Raw genomic sequence first — 18,216 nt, forward strand, 5'->3', positions numbered from 1 at the left:
AGAACTTAAAAAATGGAAAATAACAAATAATGGTGAAGATAGGGAGAAAATGGAACCCACAAATATTGCAGGTAGAAATGTAAAATGGTACCACCACTATGGAAAAGTTTAGCAGTTTCTTAACAAGTTAAACATAAAATAGAAAACATATAGCTCAACAATTCCTTTACTTAGGTATCTACCAAGAGAAATGAAAATGTACGTTTACACAAAATTCTTATATGAATTCATTACAACCAAAAATTGGAAACACACTAAATGTCTATCAACTGGTGGAAAAAATGTGGTATATCTATACAATGGAATGCTATTCAGCAATACAAAAGAATAAACTACTGATATGCTACATCATAGTTGAACTTCAAAAACATTGCTCAGAATACAAGCAGACAGACAAAAAGGCCATATATTATATGATTCTATATCTATGACATGTTCAAAAGAGGCAAATTTATAGACAGAGAGTAGATTAGGGCTGGGCCTGAAAATAGGTATTAACTGTAATTGGGCATGAGGGTTCTTACAGGGGACTGAAAATGTTCTAAAAACAATTTATGGCTATGGTTGTACAACTTGCTAAATTTCCTAAAAATTCTTGAATTATATACTTGAAATGAGTGCTATGTAAAATATATCACAATAAAGTTGTTAGAAAAACACACGCAAATACATTTGTACATATACAAATAGAAAGATTTGAATTAAATGTGCCAGAATGGCTGCCTATAGGTTGTGTTTATGTAGGGGAATAGCAGGGGGAATGAGAGTGGGGCTAAAAAGGAATTTATAAATTACTAAAGAAATTATTCTAAACAAGAGTCAGGTCTGCATGAAACAATGATATTTGTGAAATATGAACATATGATCAATCCTCTGCAAATGAGGTCTTAAACAAAAGTAAACTACAGTAAATATTTTTATATATTTAAAAAGAGAAGAAATAATTCCATCTCACTTTTTTTTGTAGACATTAAACTAAGTCATATAATTTAAAAATAAGTTCATGTAACCTAAATTTTTGTGATTATGCTACTTAAAAAGTATTTGAAATGCAATGAATACTCTAAAACCCATTAAGTTCTTTTTTTTCTTAGTTAAAAATTTTTTTATTATGTTATGTTAATCCCCATACATCATTAGTTTTTTGATGTAGTGTTCCATGATTCATTGTTTGCGTATAACACCCAGTGCTCCATGCAGAACGTGCCCTCTTTAATACCCATCACCAGGCTAACCCATCCTCCCACCCCTCTCTCTCTAGAACCCTCATAAAACCCATTAAGTTCTAAAGCAAGAGAAAAACATAGAATTATAAAAGACAAGTATACCCTGAATGTTGTGGGCTAAATATCTTACTACTTCAACACCTGGTTAGATATCCATGACACTATGATGAATTACAGAAGCAGACAACCCTGAAAATACAATGATGAAGAAACACTGACCTTTAAGGATTTGGTAACAACAGAAAGGCATTTTTTCCCAAAGTGGGAAATCATGACATACCATAAAATCATTAGTCCTACAAAAAGTTCTGCCTAAAAAGGGCTCTTTTGTCAAATAAATTTAGAAATACTGCACATATATCCCCCCACTAATGTATTCACAATATATTAACATATTAAAGTCTCTAAGAACAAAGTCTCCAAGACCTTTAAAGAATAAATCTGCTTTAACAAATCCACAAAATCCTTGCCTCATATAACATGTTTTCATATTAAGAGGAATACACACTTGAGAAAATATTTCACTAAATAGGTTATTTGCTCAAAAATTCATTCAACAAATACCTACTGAACACTTATAATGGGCCAGCCCCTATTCTAGGTGCTTAAGATTTCAACAGTAAAAACAAATTTCATGACCTCATTGAAATTTACCTTACAGTAGTATTACAAGTTCTACACATGTTTTTTCCTATTATTTTACATGATAACATTGCCAAATGGGCACAAATATTAATACAGAAAAAAACTGAGAAAAGCAAGGAAGTATCTGAAATAATGTGTTTTGGCAGGATGGGTTAGATGAACTTAATTATTTTCTAAATAGACAGCAACTTAAAGGCCAATGGATTATAGCCAAAATATTCATTAATATGAAATGTTTAAAATAACTAAGTACTTCTACAATGGGATACTATGTAGTCATATCATTCATGTGACTAATATGGAAAACAAATTTAAAAGAACTGCAGAAGATTATGTATGTACAATATGATTTCATTTGTTTAAAAAAGGATTCTCTAGAGACAGTCTTTTAAATATAAATTTATTTGTATAGGAATAGAAAATTACTGAAAAGACAAAAATTTTAACAATAGTTAGTTATCTCTAGGGAGCTAGAATAGATGGTACGAGCCTTTTTTACCTTTATGTATTAATTCATGCTTAATAAAAAAGATCATATATAACTTTTATAATGAGGTAAAACAAGGGGTGCCTGGGTGGCTCAGTTGGTTAAGCATCTGCCTTTGGCTCAGGTCATGATCTCAGGGTCCTGGGATTGAGTCCCGCATCGAGCTCCCTGCTCAGCAGGTAAGTCTGCTTCTCCCTTTCCCTCTGCCTCCTCCCTGCTGCTCGTGCTCTGTGCTAAATTAAATCTTTAAAAATTTTAAAAAATGAGGTAAAACAAATTTTAAGACTGACTGGTAAGTATTTCCAGGCAAAGCATTAGAGCTGAAGGGTGGTGGGAGTGGTATGATTTTTTTCCTAGGTTTGAGAAAATTTAACTGAAAAAAGGACAAAGCATCACTCTATAAACAGTGGTAGGAAAATACTGCAAAATGAGGAGCTTTGGGGTGATTAGGCACTTTGAAACAAGGATAAAAAAAAAAAGACTTGATTGATAGGTTTGTCTTCTGTGACTACTACAGGAAAACAAGATACCTAAGAATAAAACTAAAGCAGTCCTCTGAAAAAAGCTGAATAAGGAGGATTTGAAGTGTTTAAGTATCACCCTCTCATTCCAAAAATTTAATGTAGCAAGTAAATACCATTTTTTTCTGATTAGAAGTATTAAAACTTTACTTAAAATTGAAAATTACCTTTCTTATAAGGTGGTTTTCAGTATCTGCTACGTAGATGATATTATTCCTTATGGCTACACCCTGTGGTGAATTAAAAGTTGACTCTGAAAATATTCCATCTTTTCTTCCAGGGTTGGGTCCTAAAAGAAAGATAGCCACAAGACAATTTTTTTCCACTTAAAAAGTTATCTCATAGTAACCCCCCCAAATATTTTTTTTTCCTTTATTTTCTTTTTTATTGTATCTATAGGGGAAGATGGATGTTAGCTGAACCTCTTGTGGTAATCATTTTACAACGTAAATAAATCAAACCAAAATAAATAAATAAAATTTATATTTAAAGCTGGGATTTTAATATAAATAGCATGATACTTTCACCTAAAAACAACTTCCCAAGATACGTTTTTCTCAAGAGTAAGTTTTGCTAATGACAGGGCTTACTGGATAATGGTTACTTTAGGAGCATATATCAGAAGAGAATATATTTTTTAAACTATCTTAATTATCTATTACCTAGACTAGAAAGAGTTAAAAATAATTTTAATCTTTTCACATCTAGATGAATGATTTTTAACAATTTTGGAAGATACACTCCTTTGATAATACAATGAAAATTATGAACCCTTTCCTTATAAAAATATATATGCCCATAAGATGTCACAAACAATTTCAAGGGGTTCATAGATCCTGAGGGCCATTCAAGCATTTAACAGTCTATGTACCCCAGGTTAAGAAACCTTCATATTTACTATTTCACTTTGCCACAAAGTTCTATAATATCCTATAAACACTTGGAGAGACAAAGAGTGATTCTGGTCTAATGGCCTACTTCTCAGCTTCTCTAATACATGCAGAGTTTCAGGGGTGGAGAGTATACAACATAAAAACATATAACTGTTATTTCTATGACCAGACAATAAGCCATTCAAAGCCTCTAAGTCAGCACTCCCAAACTATGCTTTGCAGAACTCTACTGTCCTAGACGTTAGAGAAGTAGTATAATGTAGTGGCTAGGAATATGAACTCAAGAATCCAAGTAACTTAGTTTAAGCTCTACCTCTTCCTAGCTGATGATCTAAACCAGTTCTTTATATCTCAGTTTCTCTTCTGTAAAATGGAACTAATAATATACCTACCTCATAGCATTGTGAGTACTAAATTAATACAGGTAAAGTGCTTAGAATAATGCCAGGCATATATATGTTTGCTATTATTACTATCATTAATAATACTATATTTGTTGTTAATGGGAGTTCCCTGTGGGGAAAAAAGGGACAGTATCATGGTCCCTTTAGATTGGAATACATTGTATAGTATAACCTCTCTTGAATATTCATGAGGTACATAAGCAGAGTAAGAGATGGAATACAGTGACACCACCGCCAACAAATGTCTCTTAAACAGATCTAACCAATGTTTCCTAATTGTATCTGACCATAGAATTTTTAAAAATTATTGTAGAATAACTTTTAATTTATCACAAGATACCATTATCCCTAAAAACATGTTTGGGAAAGGTAGCTTGCTGCTGGTTTTTCTGTTTAACAAAGGAAAATACTCATTTACAGCATTTTGAAAACTCTACCATTAAAAACCTTTTAACCATTTAAATCAACCTACTACAACAGATAATTTTTAAGCAACAATTCTTATAACTGCTTGTCATCAACCCAAACATCAAGTTGCTGAAACAAAAAAAAACATAAAACACATACTCTAACAAAAATGAAAAAGAAGAAATGTGAAAAATTCAAGAGCTAGGGGAACAATATCTAGGCATCCTAAGAATAGCACCAGGGCTTAGGAATAAGACTAGTTTATTTGCATTAGGAATGCAGATACCCCTACTTTATGTACTAATGCTGCATATGTTACTAAAGCAGGATTGCAAAGAGATGAAATACTCTTCTCTTTGACTATTATGTTACTAGATGTCAATTCAGTCTGAGTAATCAGGATTAATAAGAACGTACTTAACAGATTTTATTGACTATGTAGATGTCAATAAGAGCCTGTTTTAGATCTAAAACCAGGGTGATAAATTTCAATTTTAATACATTTCCTTGAACTATTTTTTTTTACTATAAAATATATTATGTATCATAATTAGAAGCAAACTTTACCTCCAATGCTGTACTGAATTTGTCCATTCTTCCAGACGACCAAAATTCTATGATGTCCAGTGTCTGCTATTACCAATCTATTAGAAACATGGTCTACTGTTACTTTGCCAGGGAACAGCAATGGTGAAGGTGGCAAAGAATCTTTATATAGTTTTACTTCAATTTTATTATCTCTGATCTGTCCCTTGTCTTTATAATACTTTAAAGCTATGGAAGTATATAAAAATAATTTATCTTTGTGTCCCTCTCCAATCAAAGAAAATAACATATTTCCACGGGGTCCAAGTATGACCAGAGTTGGCCAGCAGGAAATTTCTAGTTCTTGCCAAAGACTGGCATCTGCATCATTAACCACAGGGTGGGTGATGTTGTATCGAAGAACAGCGCTCTTAATGTTATCCAGGACTTTTTCATTTGGAAACTTAGCCGAGTGAACACCAACAATCAGAAGACCATCTAAATGGGAAAAATTATAAGTTAAATGTTATAAAGTATTAAAGTTTGAATGTCACCATTCACACATTAGGTTATGGGTCATTAATAAACAGTCCAGAGTTTTTATTTTTTTAAAGGGCAGAACTAAAATAGTGTTTTCAACTGCATTTAAACACACATATAAAAAAATTAACATTTGAATCTCATGACAATCTTGATAACTACATAAAAATACATATGATCAAAGTCATGTGGCTATTTCAGGACTGAACCTCTTTGTGTCCTGTATCTAGACAAATTTTTAAAAAATACATTAACTTCTTACAGAGATATTGAAATACTGTTATTATTTCCCCACCTATTATTAGCCCCTTTGAAATTCATAGTGACTATGACTGCTTTTTGCTAGTATTTATTGTCCTATTATCCTCTTAGATTTTTCTGGCCTACCTACATTACAGATTAACAGAACAAATATAAGCAAGATGTTTCTATAAGGTCTTTGATTTATTTAAAATTCCTGTTATATGGTTCTTAAAACAAGCCTTAATTGTAGATAACAGAACTACTAAAAACTAAGAACAACATATTTCTACCTAATCAACACAGTGTGTCAAAAAGATGATACAGGAAAAAAAAAAAGCATTTGGCTGGATTCAGAGAAAGAACTCAATATTGACTACCAAGGTAACAGAGGTAATAAGGGCTATGTAAATGACAATTTCAAAAACTATGCACATCAGCATGAAGAAAAAAAACCCACACAAATTAGGGGGTGTAATTTCCTGATAGCTCATCCTTCCATTTGTAACTATTAACTCCCAACAAAACACATACATCACACACATACACATACAGCCCCCCTAAGGACCCAGAAAAATACACAAAAGCAGGTACACTGTTAGCAGGGGGTCAAAACTTGGAGATGCCAACCCTGAAGGGGAGTTTCCAGTTTTCTTTTCTCCTTCATGGCTTTGCACTGAAGGTGGGCCCCAGTTTGGAAGCAATGCAGGTGGCAAAAACAATGGAAACCGCTTCCTGGCGCAAGGAGCCAGGGAGACTGGAGGGTGTGGGGGAAACTCCAAGGGGAAGAGAGCCAGAGAAGGGGACTCCCCATTTCTGAGTATGAACACTCACAAGTCTTGGCTTAACTCCTAAACTATACATGTGTGAGGCAGGCCTACAAAAGTACACCAAGGCTTAAAGAACCAAGAACTGAACTGCTGAGCTGATGAAAAGAGAGCAGAGCTGATAGAAGATGAGACAGAACTTAAGAGTCTGAACCAACAAAGTTGAATGCCTATGAAAACAAGTGACAGATACCAGCACCAAAATAAAGCAGAAGTATAAATTAGTAGACAAAGACTTTAAAGGAACTATAACTATGCTCCAGGAGGTAAAGAAAAACATGCTTGAAATGAATGAAATGATAGGAAATACAAACAGAAATAGAAACTATAAAAAAGAACTAAATGAAAATTTTAGAACTCAAAAATACTATATTTAAAATAAATTCCCTGGATGAGCTCAATGATACAAAAGAGATGACAGAGAGAAGAGTCAATAAACCTAAAAATAGCTCAATGGAAATTATCCAATATAAGGAACACAAAGAAAGAAGACTGGAAAACGAACAGAACCTCAGGGACCTGTGGAACAGCTTAAATGACCTAATGAATGTAGATTTGGAATCACAGAAGAAGAGGACAAAAAGATTGGGCAGAAAAAAATATTTGAATAATACCAAAACTTCCAAAATTCGACTGAAGATATAAATTTACAGAATTCAAGAAATTCAAGAATTCAAGAAATTCACTCCAAATAGGATAAATTAAAAGAAAATCATGTTGAGACTCACCATAAACTCCGAAAATCAAAGATTAAAAACCAAACCCCACCAACATTTTTAAAGAAGATACACACAAAAATGACAGTGATCAGTGGTTGTTTAGGCACTGGGAAGAAGGGTGGTGGGGATGAGTGGGAAGGATTATACACTTAAAATATGTGTAGTTTACTGGGTGTCAATTATGCAACAATAAAAGTTTTTCAAAAAAAAAAAAAATCATTAGCTCTGGAGTCATACTCCCTGTAATCAAATTCTGGCTTTTACCACTTGCTGAGTTACTTTGGGCAAGTTACTTAACTTCTCTGGGCATCAGTTTTCTTATTCATAAAATTGGGAAAATAATAGTAACTGCCTCATAGGTCAGTTTTGAGGATTAAAAGAGATAATCTGTATAAGACATTTAGCATAGTACCTAGTATACTGTAAAAGCTCAACGAATGTTTACTATCTTTTTAAATTTGTAAGTACAAAGATAACCAATAAAAGAAAAATACAGCTTTTTCTAACTAAAGCAATTAGTAAAATAAAATAGCAAAGAAAATACATCGTTTGAAGAAACACAACAAATAAAAGCTAATACATATAATGATTATGCATAATAATCATAAGTAAATATGAATGGACTTAACTATTGAAAGAAAAAAATTTGGATACATTCTGTATATCAGAAATACAGCTAAAACAAAGTTAACCAGAAAAGCTAAAAAGAAAGGGGTAGGCAAATGTGCACCAGGCAAACAAAAGCAATACAAGGTCATGATCCTAATATTAGACAAGGTAGATTTTAAGCCCAAAAGCATTAAACATGACAAATATTTTAATGCAAAAAGCATTCACAACATGGATAAAATAATAGGATAAAACAGTAATGAATATCCATGTACCAAGTAATAAAAAAAGCAACTTAATAAAACAGAAAACACACTGCTCTCAGTGTGAACCAGATCAAGCAGACACAAAATAAGATAAAGCCTAATTAACATAATCAGTGAGGTAGATCTTATTGATACATATCAAACTGTACTATGATAATATACTTTCCTCTGAAGTATACATGGAGTATTTATAAATACCGATCACGCAAAGAAAGCATTATAAAGAATACACTCTAACCACAATACAATAAAACTGAATATTAATAACAAAAAACAAAAGGTCTTCTTTTTTTTTTTAAGTAGCCTCCACACCCAGTGTAGAGCCCAACGCGGGGCTCAAACTCACGACCAACCCTGAGATCGAGACCTGAGCTGAAATCAACAGACACTCAACCAACTGAGCCACATAGGCACCCAAAAAGGCCTTTTGTTTAGGAAAAACACACTATTTCTGTGTGTTTCTCCTTTACTCTCACAATATGACCACACTCAAAACACTTGAGACACCAGAAATATGGGTTTTTTTCCCCACATTAGGCAACTGTCTGTGACACTGAGTGGGTGTCCCATGATTCAATTCTGATTCTAACCAGAGTTAGCGCAGGCACCATAGGTTAAGGGCTCAATCCCAAAAGACGGCCCTGCCACTTTAGATGCCACTCACAAGTAATAGGGCCCCAGGTTATCTGCAACTTCTGTTGGACTTGTCTACAAATGAGAGATTCCTTTGACTCTTCTCTTGGATTCAATTATTTGCTAGAACAGCTCACAAAACTCAAGGCAACAGTTGGGTTTATAAGTTTATTATAAAAAGATATGATAAAGGATACAGATGAACATCCAAATGATAGAGATACACAGGACAGGTTGTGGGAATGGGGGTGGAGCTTCCGTGCTCTCACCAAGGCCTCCACTCTCCCAGCACCCTCACATGTTTACCAAGTTGGAGGCTCTCTGAACTCCATACCTTTGGAATTTTTATGGAGACTTCATCACATAAGCATTATAGATCATTGACTCCATTTCCAGCCCCTTTCCCTCTCTGGTAAATGGGGAGTGGGACTGAAAATCCCAAGCTGCTTCTTTTTTTTTTTTTTTAAAGATTTTATTTATTTATTTGACAGAGACATAGCAAGAGCAGGAACACAAGCAGGGGGAGTGGGAGAGGGAGAAGCAGGCTTCCCGCAGAGCAGGGAGCCCGATGTGGGACTCGATCCCAGGACCCTGGGATCATGACCTGAGCCGAAGGCAGATGCTTAACGACTGAGCCACCCAGGCACCCGAAAATCCCAAGCTTCTAATCATGGCTTATTCTTTCCTTCTGGTGATCAGTTCCCATCCAGAAGCCCACCAAAGATCACCTCAGAATAAAACACACTGTTAATCCCCCAGGAAATTCCACGGGATTCAGGAAGGCTGTCAAGAATTGGGGTCAAAAACCAAGTATTAAAACAAATGATGCCCTAGTGCTCTTATCACTTAGGAAGTCACAAGAATTTCAGGACCTCTGTGCCAGGAACCCAGGGCAGAAACCAATATATATATTTTCTATCATCTCACACCTTTCCACTTAGAAATTTAAAAATTCTCTATTAACTTGACAGAAAGGTAAAACAGAAGTCAAAAGTACAGAATTTCTAAAAAATAATGAAAATACTAGAAGAAAATTCATAGTCTTCAATTCAGAGCCTTAAATATTCATATCAAAAATTAAAATAGGTAATTAACTACCCTGCTATAAAAATCTAGGAAAACACACAGAAGACCTCGAATAGCCAAAGCAATCTTGAAAAAGAAAAACAGGGGTGCCTAGGTAGTTCAGTCGGTTAAGCATCTGTCTTCAGCTCAGGTCATGATTTGGGGTCCTGGGATTGAGCCTCACATCAGGCTCTCTGCTCAGTGGGGAGCCTGCTTCTCCATCTCCCTCTGCCTGCTGCTCTGCCTACTTGTGCTTGCTCTCTGTCAAATAAATAAAATCTTAAAAAAACCAAAACTAAACTGGAGGTATCACAATTCCAGACTTCAAGTTGTACTACAAAGTGGTAGGAATTAAAATAGTATGGTACTGGCATAAAAATAGACACAAAGATCAATGGAACAGAAAACCCAGAAATAAACCCATAATTACATGGTTAATTGATCTTCGACAAAGGAGGAATGAATAGACAATGGGAAAAAGACAGTGTCTTCAACAAATGGTGTTGGGAAAACTGGACAGCTACATGCAAAAGAATGAAAGTGGACCAATTTCTTTCACCATACACAAAAATAAACTCAAAATGGATTAAAGACCTAAATGTGAGACCTGAAACCATAAAAATCCTTGACGAGAACATAGGCAGTAATTTCTCTAACATCAGCCATAGCAATGCTTTTCTAGATATGTCTCCTGAGACAAGAGAAATAAAAGCAAAAATAAACTACCGGGTCAACATCAAAATAAAAAGTTTCTGCACAGCAAAGGAAACAATCAACAAAACTAAAAGGCAACCTACTGAATGGGAGAAGATATTTGCAAATGACACATCCGATAAAGAGTTAGAATCCAAAATATATAAAGAACAGATACAACTCAACACCCGAAAAGCAAATAGCCCAATTTAAAAGTGGGCAGAAGATATGAACAGACATTTTTCCAAAGAAGACACCAGACGGCTAACAGACACATGAAAAGATGCTCAACATCACTCATCATCAGCAAAATGCAAATCAAAACCTCAATGAGGTATCACCTCACACCTGCCAGAATGGCTAAAATCAAAAACACAAGAAACAAATGTTGGTGAGGATGTGGAGAAAAAGGAACCCTCCTGCACTATTGGTGGGAACGCAAACTGATGCAGCCACCATGGAAAACAGTATGGAGGTTCCTCAAAAAATTAAAAATAGAACTACCCTACAATCCAGTAATCACATTACTGGGTATTTACCCAAAAAATACAAAAACACTAATTCAAAGGGATACATGTATTCCTATATTTATTGCAGCATTATTTACAATAGCCGAACTATGGAAGCAGCCCAAGTGTCCATCCATAAATGAACAGATAAACGTGTGGGACAAAGGACATTTAAAAAAAAAAAAAGGTAATACACACACACACACAATGCAATATTATTCAGCCATAAAAAAGAATGAAATCTTAACATTTGCAACAACATGGATAGAGAGTATAATGCTAAGTGAAATAAGTCAGAGAAAGACAAATACCATATACTCTCACTCATATGTGGAATTTAAGAGACAAATGAGCAAAGGGGGCAAAAAAGAGAAGCAAACCAAGAAATAGATTCTTAACAACAGAGAACAAATTGATGGTTATCAGAGGGGAGGTGGGTGGGGAGATGGGTGAAATAGGTGACGGGGATTAAAGAGTACACTTATGATGAAAATTTAAAAAAATAAAAATCTAGGAAAACAAAATAAATCAAAAGAAAGCACAGAGAAAGGAAAATAAAACCAGGAATTAATGAGGTTCAAAACAAAATCCAACATCTATTCCTGATTAAGAATAATAAAGAAATAAAGAGAAATACAAAATAAATAGGAATTGATGGATATTTTCTTTCCAGAGGAGAGGGTAAACTCATTCACATTTATTGATACAACTGGTATGTCTGATCTAAATTCTTTCATATTTTCCTCTATTGTAATTTCTGTATATATTATATTTGTCTGGGTTTCTCTATATGGTGTCTCCTTTTTTGTAAAAAAAATTTCTTTGGGTATAAAGAAGATGTGAAATATATATACACATATATGTATACATAATATTATTCAGTCATAAAAATGAATGAAATCTTGCCATTTGCAACAACATGGATGGAGCTACAGAGTACAATGCTAAGTGAAATAAGTTAGAGAAAGACAAATACCATATGATCTCACTCATATGTGGAATTTTAAGAAACAAACAAGCAAAGGAAAAAAGAGAGAAAGAGACAAACCAAGAAACAGACTCTTAACTACAGAGAACAAACTGATGGTTACCAGAGGGGAAGAGAATGGGGGGATGGATGAAATAGGAGATGGGGATTAAGAGTATACTTGTCATGATGAGCACTATGTATAGAATTTTTGAAACACTATATTGTACACCTGAAACTAATGTAACACTGTATCTTAACTATGCTGTAATTAAAATAAAAACTTAAAAAAAAAATGTCCTTTGGATTTTAGGAGGGTTTGTATTTTTATTCCAGTGGTTACCTTTGTAATAATACTTTTTATCATTTTACAAAAGTATTAATCCCCATTTTTCATAATCTTTTATTATCTGGTCAATCATTTTTTTTAGAATTTATTTGAAAGAGAGAGTGAGCAAACATGCGGGGGGAGGAACAGAAGGGGAGGGAGAGAGAGAGAGAATTTCAAGCAGACTCTACGCTGAGTGCGGAGCCCAATGCCAGGCTTGATCTCACAACCCTGAGATCCTGACCTGAGCAGAAGCCCAAGAGTCAGACACTCAATCGACTGAGACATCCAGGCGCCCCTGGTCACTCATTTTTAAATGGCATCCTTTAATTCCCACCTATTACTTATACAATAATCAAGAGTTTTCTGTTTTCCCTTCTGTCCCTTTTTTCCCCTTTCTTTAGTTGTATTCTTTCTACCTCTATATGATTTTACGTTATTCTTCTACCCACAGGTGACGGAGGTTATATTTTGTCAATTTAGCTAAAGTGGAACTGTTTTCCAGTACTCTATTCCTGCCTAGTTCTTACCCTCTACTGTAAGAGATATTTTGTGAGCGAAGTGGAAGGTGCAAAGGCGGCGGCAGCCATATTGTCTTTTGCTTGGAAGACTGGTGCAGGGCACCGCGTGCTAGCGTATCGCACACACTCTGTGGCTTATCTGCTGTCTCATCTTGCTGGCTGTCCAGTTGTGGGTGAGCAGCTAAGCCCCATAGCTGTACCACAGGTCCTGCCAGATCTCCTCCCTCAGCTTCTCTAACTCCTGGGTCAGATGAGTGTATAGCTCCACAACAAAGGACACCAACTTATTCTGTTGGTCACCTCACTATTTAGGTTGGAAGTTTGCATGGGTTCCAGTTCATGCCTGCAGGTGGCAGTTTGCTTTTGCTCTCCCTTATTTCATTTCCATCTTTCCTTTTCAACTGCCTGACCTGCTGACTTCAAGTTGAGGCACCAGATACACAAGTTAACAGTTATATGCAGACTAGATAAGCAGCTCCCACAACCATATAAGGTCAAGCGCCTATAATAAATTCTTTATTATTTCTCATCATGAGTACACATATGAAATCTTCAGCCATCCATCTGGCAGTTTCCTTAGTCACCCCTGGTTAGAAGAAGCCATCTATCTTTCAAGTAGATTGACCAGAAAGTGCATCTATTCACAGGTGCATCTATTCACAGGTGATTCTCTGAGTTCTTGGACATTCAAAACTGGTTTTCTATATCCCTGATTGACTCTTGAAAGATAGCTGGTTAGCTATAATATCCTTGGTTTGTAGTTTCTCTATATAAGATTCTTAAAAATGTACTGTTGCTTTGCTTTGTATGTTTTTTGTGTAAAGTCTGTCCTGTCTAAACTCCATGCTTCTGAAAGTCGTCATTTTTCCTGGAGGTCCTGAAGATATTTTTTAAACATCTTTAAAGTGTAATAGTTTAAAACAGGATACTTCTTGGGCTGTTGCTCTGTGTCAATTTTCCCTGGTATCTGGTAGTGCCTTTCAATATGTAGACTCAAGGTTTCTTTTATTTTCAGAGCATTTTTTGGATTCTAGTTTTACATGTTAGTTTTGGTCAGTTGTTTTGATTTTTGTCTTCAGCCTCCAAGCAGTCTCATGTTGGACCTTTTCTGCCTTTCTATTCAATCATTTCCTCTGTTTTTACTTCTTTTTAGCTTATTTTCATTCTCTAAGTTTGTTCTACCCCCCGCTTTACTTCAATGCCCATTATTACATTTTTATATGAATTTACTGCCCCTTAGGCACCTTGTAATTTAGTCCACTTCTAACATAATTCTGATCTTTTTCTTATTCCTTTGCTGAGTTCAATTACCATTCATTTCTTACATCTTTGGGGCATTTTCATTCTTAGTTTTTGAATTTCTGATTCAAGATCCTTTTTCATTATTCCTAAATGCTGTTTGAGGATCTATCTATCCATCTATAATTCAATATGGATTGTGTTGCACTTTTTGTCAATTTTGTGATCATTTTTAAAAATGTTCATCAGCATTTCAACTCTGAATCACATTTTCAGTTTTACAGTTTTATGTGGATGTGATCTGCTTTTTAATATTACCATCCATTTTGTGGACAGGGCTACTAGGTGGAGAGTGTACTTTTCCAATAGTTCCCTTTTTCTGTGCAGTTTCATTTTTGGATAGCATTGTTGGAAGGAGGCACTGATGTGTACTTTCTCTTTTTTTTTTCTGCAAGATCCTTAACTTTTCCCTCTTACTTATTTTTTTTAAGTAGACTACCTTCAAAGGAAACTACACCTCTGTATCTGATTCCCTCCAAGAAGCAATGCTTCTCTCAGGCTTCTGTTCTTAGTCCCACACTCTTTCAAGAGCTGGTGCTATGATCCAAACCTGTGCTGGGTATTTTGCACTGAGTGTTGGAGTTTCTCTTTCTACTGGTAAGGGGGTCACTCTGTGCCTCGCTCAAGACCTGTGAACACCACTCTCCTTTTTCTCATGGAGTCTTTTAAGCCTCCCCCATTCCTGTTCCAGCACCTGCAGCCTTGCAAGAAGAGGACCTTTAATGGAATTCAGTTTATTTCTCAACTTACAATTTGAAGGCCACGATATTCTCTGTCTCCTAGTATTGCTGAATGAATGATCAAGTGTGGTTTTAGTTACTCTCCTTTTTGTTTTTATGTTTGAGGAAGAGGAAAAGATAAATGAGGAGATTCAAAATCAGGTAGCCTAATTCTCCAAACCCAGAAATAGGAAAAGATAGATTCCTATTTTTAACATCAGTTATATTGAGATATAATTTAAAGTAAATTTTGTCCCTCAATACTTTGTTAACTGATTAAATAAATTTAACTAAATCCTAAAACCAGCCTCTTAACGGAGAAAAATGAGAAGTATTTCCAATAAGATAAGAACAAGGCAAAGGTGCCCACTGTCTCTACTACTACCGAATAATGAACTGGGAGGGGGTTTTTAGCCAACAAAATTAGATAAATCAATTATAGAAATAAGATTTGGAAAATTTCTTTGCAGATAATATACCATGTTAGGGAAACCACAGAGAAACAATTATAAAACCAAACCAAGTAATAAAAGTTCAGGAAGCAGAATACAAAATTAACAGATAAAAATCAATGGCTTTTATATACCTATACAATAACCAGCTAGAATATATAATGGTAGACAAAACCCCACTTAAAATAAATAGCCACAAAAAAATGAAAAGATTTCCAACCACATTCTAAAATGCAATTTAAAACTACATCAAGGGGCACCTGGCTGGCTCAGTCAGAAGAGCATGCAACTTTTGATCTCGGGATCATAAGTTTGAGTCCCATGTTGGGTGTAGCGTTTACTTAAAAAATAAATAAAACTGCACCAAGATACCATTTCTCACCTATTTAATCAGTACAAATTAAAAAACACGTCAATACATTTTACTGGAGCAGCAGTGGGGAAAGAAGCACCTTCATACTCTCTTAGCAGGAACACAAACTAGTACAACCCTCGTGGTGCAGAATATGGCAATACCTAACAAAACTATACTTATATGTGTTTAACTTTGACCAGCAATCCTCCTTCTAGGAACCTACCCTTAAGATATGCCACCAGCAATATAAAAACATATTCACAAAGTTAGTCACTGTTTGTAACTGCTAAGTATTGAAAACAACCGAAAGGCTGATACATACGATAGGACAGGGACTGAATTATTTATTATAAATTACAACACACACACACACACACACACAATGGGGTGCTATGTACTATTAAAAATAATCAGGAAGTTCTCTATATGGAGTGGCTACCAGGATACACTGCTACATTAAAAAAGCAAAATGCACAAAAACGTCTAGAATAGGTCACCACTGGTATTTTTTTAAAAAAGAGAAAACAAAGAATGGAAGAATGGGATGGAAAGAATGAGAAGACAGAAACAGGTAGAAGAGATAGGTAGATGGAACTATACTTTCTGTATAGTTCTGACTTTCAGAACCATGTTTAAATTTTATAGCCTCAAAAACAAACAAAATCAACTAAAAATACAAACAAATGAATCTAACTGTATTTCAAATGAATAACATAACCTCATAGTCTAAGTGAGTTTCGAATTAGTTGAGAGGGACTAGAAGCAAAGACACCCCAGTAGCAGTGAGCACAGGTAGTGCCCAGATCTTGGTTTCTCAAAACCATTGCCAATATTCAATAATATAAGGAATCAGAACTCCCTGAAGAAATGGCTGATTCGGGGAAGGGGCTGGGAAAGTACAAGAGGAACCTTTAAATATTTTGTTGTGACAAGTGAGAAAGTGCTCCAAGAATGATAAGGACATGTCAAAAGGACACAGGTGATAGCCTGAAGAGGATTCCGTTCGTCAAACAGGGACAATATGAACATCTAAATAATGATGGTAATGATTATAACCCAATGAATTAAATAAGAATTCATGAGTCAAATCTCTATATACTTTACATGTGTAATATACATACAATATATATATACACAGCATAACATACATTACATCAAAATATACATACATATATTCTTCCTGGTAAATATACCCAACACTTCTTTGAAGAAGTAAAGATTAGGGAGAGATGGGAACCCTGAGAAGGTGTTAATTAGGTGAAGAGCATAAGCAAGGAGATTCAGGGAGAGAAAACAACACAGGTAAAACAGAGTGCATGAAAGACAGAAGAGACTGAAGAAAGTTAAGTGACTAAGCGTAGAGAACGAAAGCAAGCCTGGGACAAAATGAGAATAAACCTATAGATAGGATCGACCTTGTAAGTCATTTAAAGGATGTTTTAGCTTGTTATCCTTAGGAGCAATGGCAGCCATATGGAGAATGAAGTGCAAGTCTCAAAGACCAGTTAAACTAAACTCACGACCTTCCCCTCCAAAGCTATCCTTTCTATAGTGTGTCCTTTCACTGAATGGCACCAGCATCTGTCCAGTTAATTATACAAGCCAAAAACCTACCTAGGATATCTCTGTAACAACCAAAGAGCCCTCTCTCATCATCCATATTTAATCCATGACCAAATCCTATTAATCTTATCCCTCTATAACTAGTTTCAAGCTATTATCATGTCCCATAGGGAGCACAATAGCCTTGTCACAGATCTCTCACATCCATTCTTGAACACTAATTAGTTACCCAGCAGGAGTGGGACTAATCTTTAAACAAACGCAAATCTCATCATGTCACTCTCCTCCAGAAAACCCTTCACTGTCCTTTGTATAAAAACCAAATTTCATCTCCCCAGTAAGTTTTCCACTCCTGTTTCCCCTCCCCTCAGGGTGTTATAGCAACCTGGCCTTCCTTCAGTTCCTCCAGAATATCATTACTCCTCTTGCTTTGATGGCTTAACACACAATCCTCCGTCAGCCTGGAATGTTCTTCACCCTCTCTCACATAGTAAAGCCACACTTTTCTTCTAGATAGCAAGCTCAATTTTTACTCTTAAGAAAGCTTTAAATTCCTCCCGATTAAACTCCAGTATTTGTTTTCATAGCACCCTGTAATTTTCCTTCTTAGCACTAATCAGAAAGTATAAAACTATTTGTGAATATTTGATTATAAGTCTTGCCCCTGTTAACAAGACTATAATTCATATTAATTATTTAGGGATCATGCATGTTTTATTATTCACTAGCACAGTGCTCAGTACATAGTAGGAAATAAAACGATGAATAAATGGGACATGAACACTGAAGAAATTTGTATATC

The 18,216-nt window shown here is 35.1% G+C and overlaps 1 protein-coding gene across 2 annotated transcripts in view; it reads right to left on the bottom strand.

Moving 5' to 3' along the window:
• NHLRC2 (NHL repeat containing 2) overlaps nucleotides 1-18,216 on the bottom strand; it is a 59,769-nt gene that overhangs the window by 33,309 nt on the left and 8,244 nt on the right. For both annotated transcript variants that reach the window (XR_014146188.1, XM_081823477.1), the window contains exons 3-4: nucleotides 5,152-5,607; nucleotides 3,047-3,168 (exon numbers count right to left, since the gene is read on the bottom strand). Coding sequence is in view for 1 of the 2 variants with exons in the window: in XM_081823477.1 (XP_081679603.1) it covers nucleotides 3,047-3,168; nucleotides 5,152-5,607 (578 nt within the window). In the remaining variant the exon portion in view is untranslated. The remainder of the gene's footprint in view (nucleotides 1-3,046; nucleotides 3,169-5,151; nucleotides 5,608-18,216) is intronic.

Source organism: Leptonychotes weddellii, chromosome 6 (assembly GCF_054177405.1).
Source record: "Leptonychotes weddellii isolate Sample4059 chromosome 6, ASM5417740v2, whole genome shotgun sequence".
Lineage (NCBI taxonomy): Eukaryota > Metazoa > Chordata > Mammalia > Carnivora > Phocidae > Leptonychotes > Leptonychotes weddellii.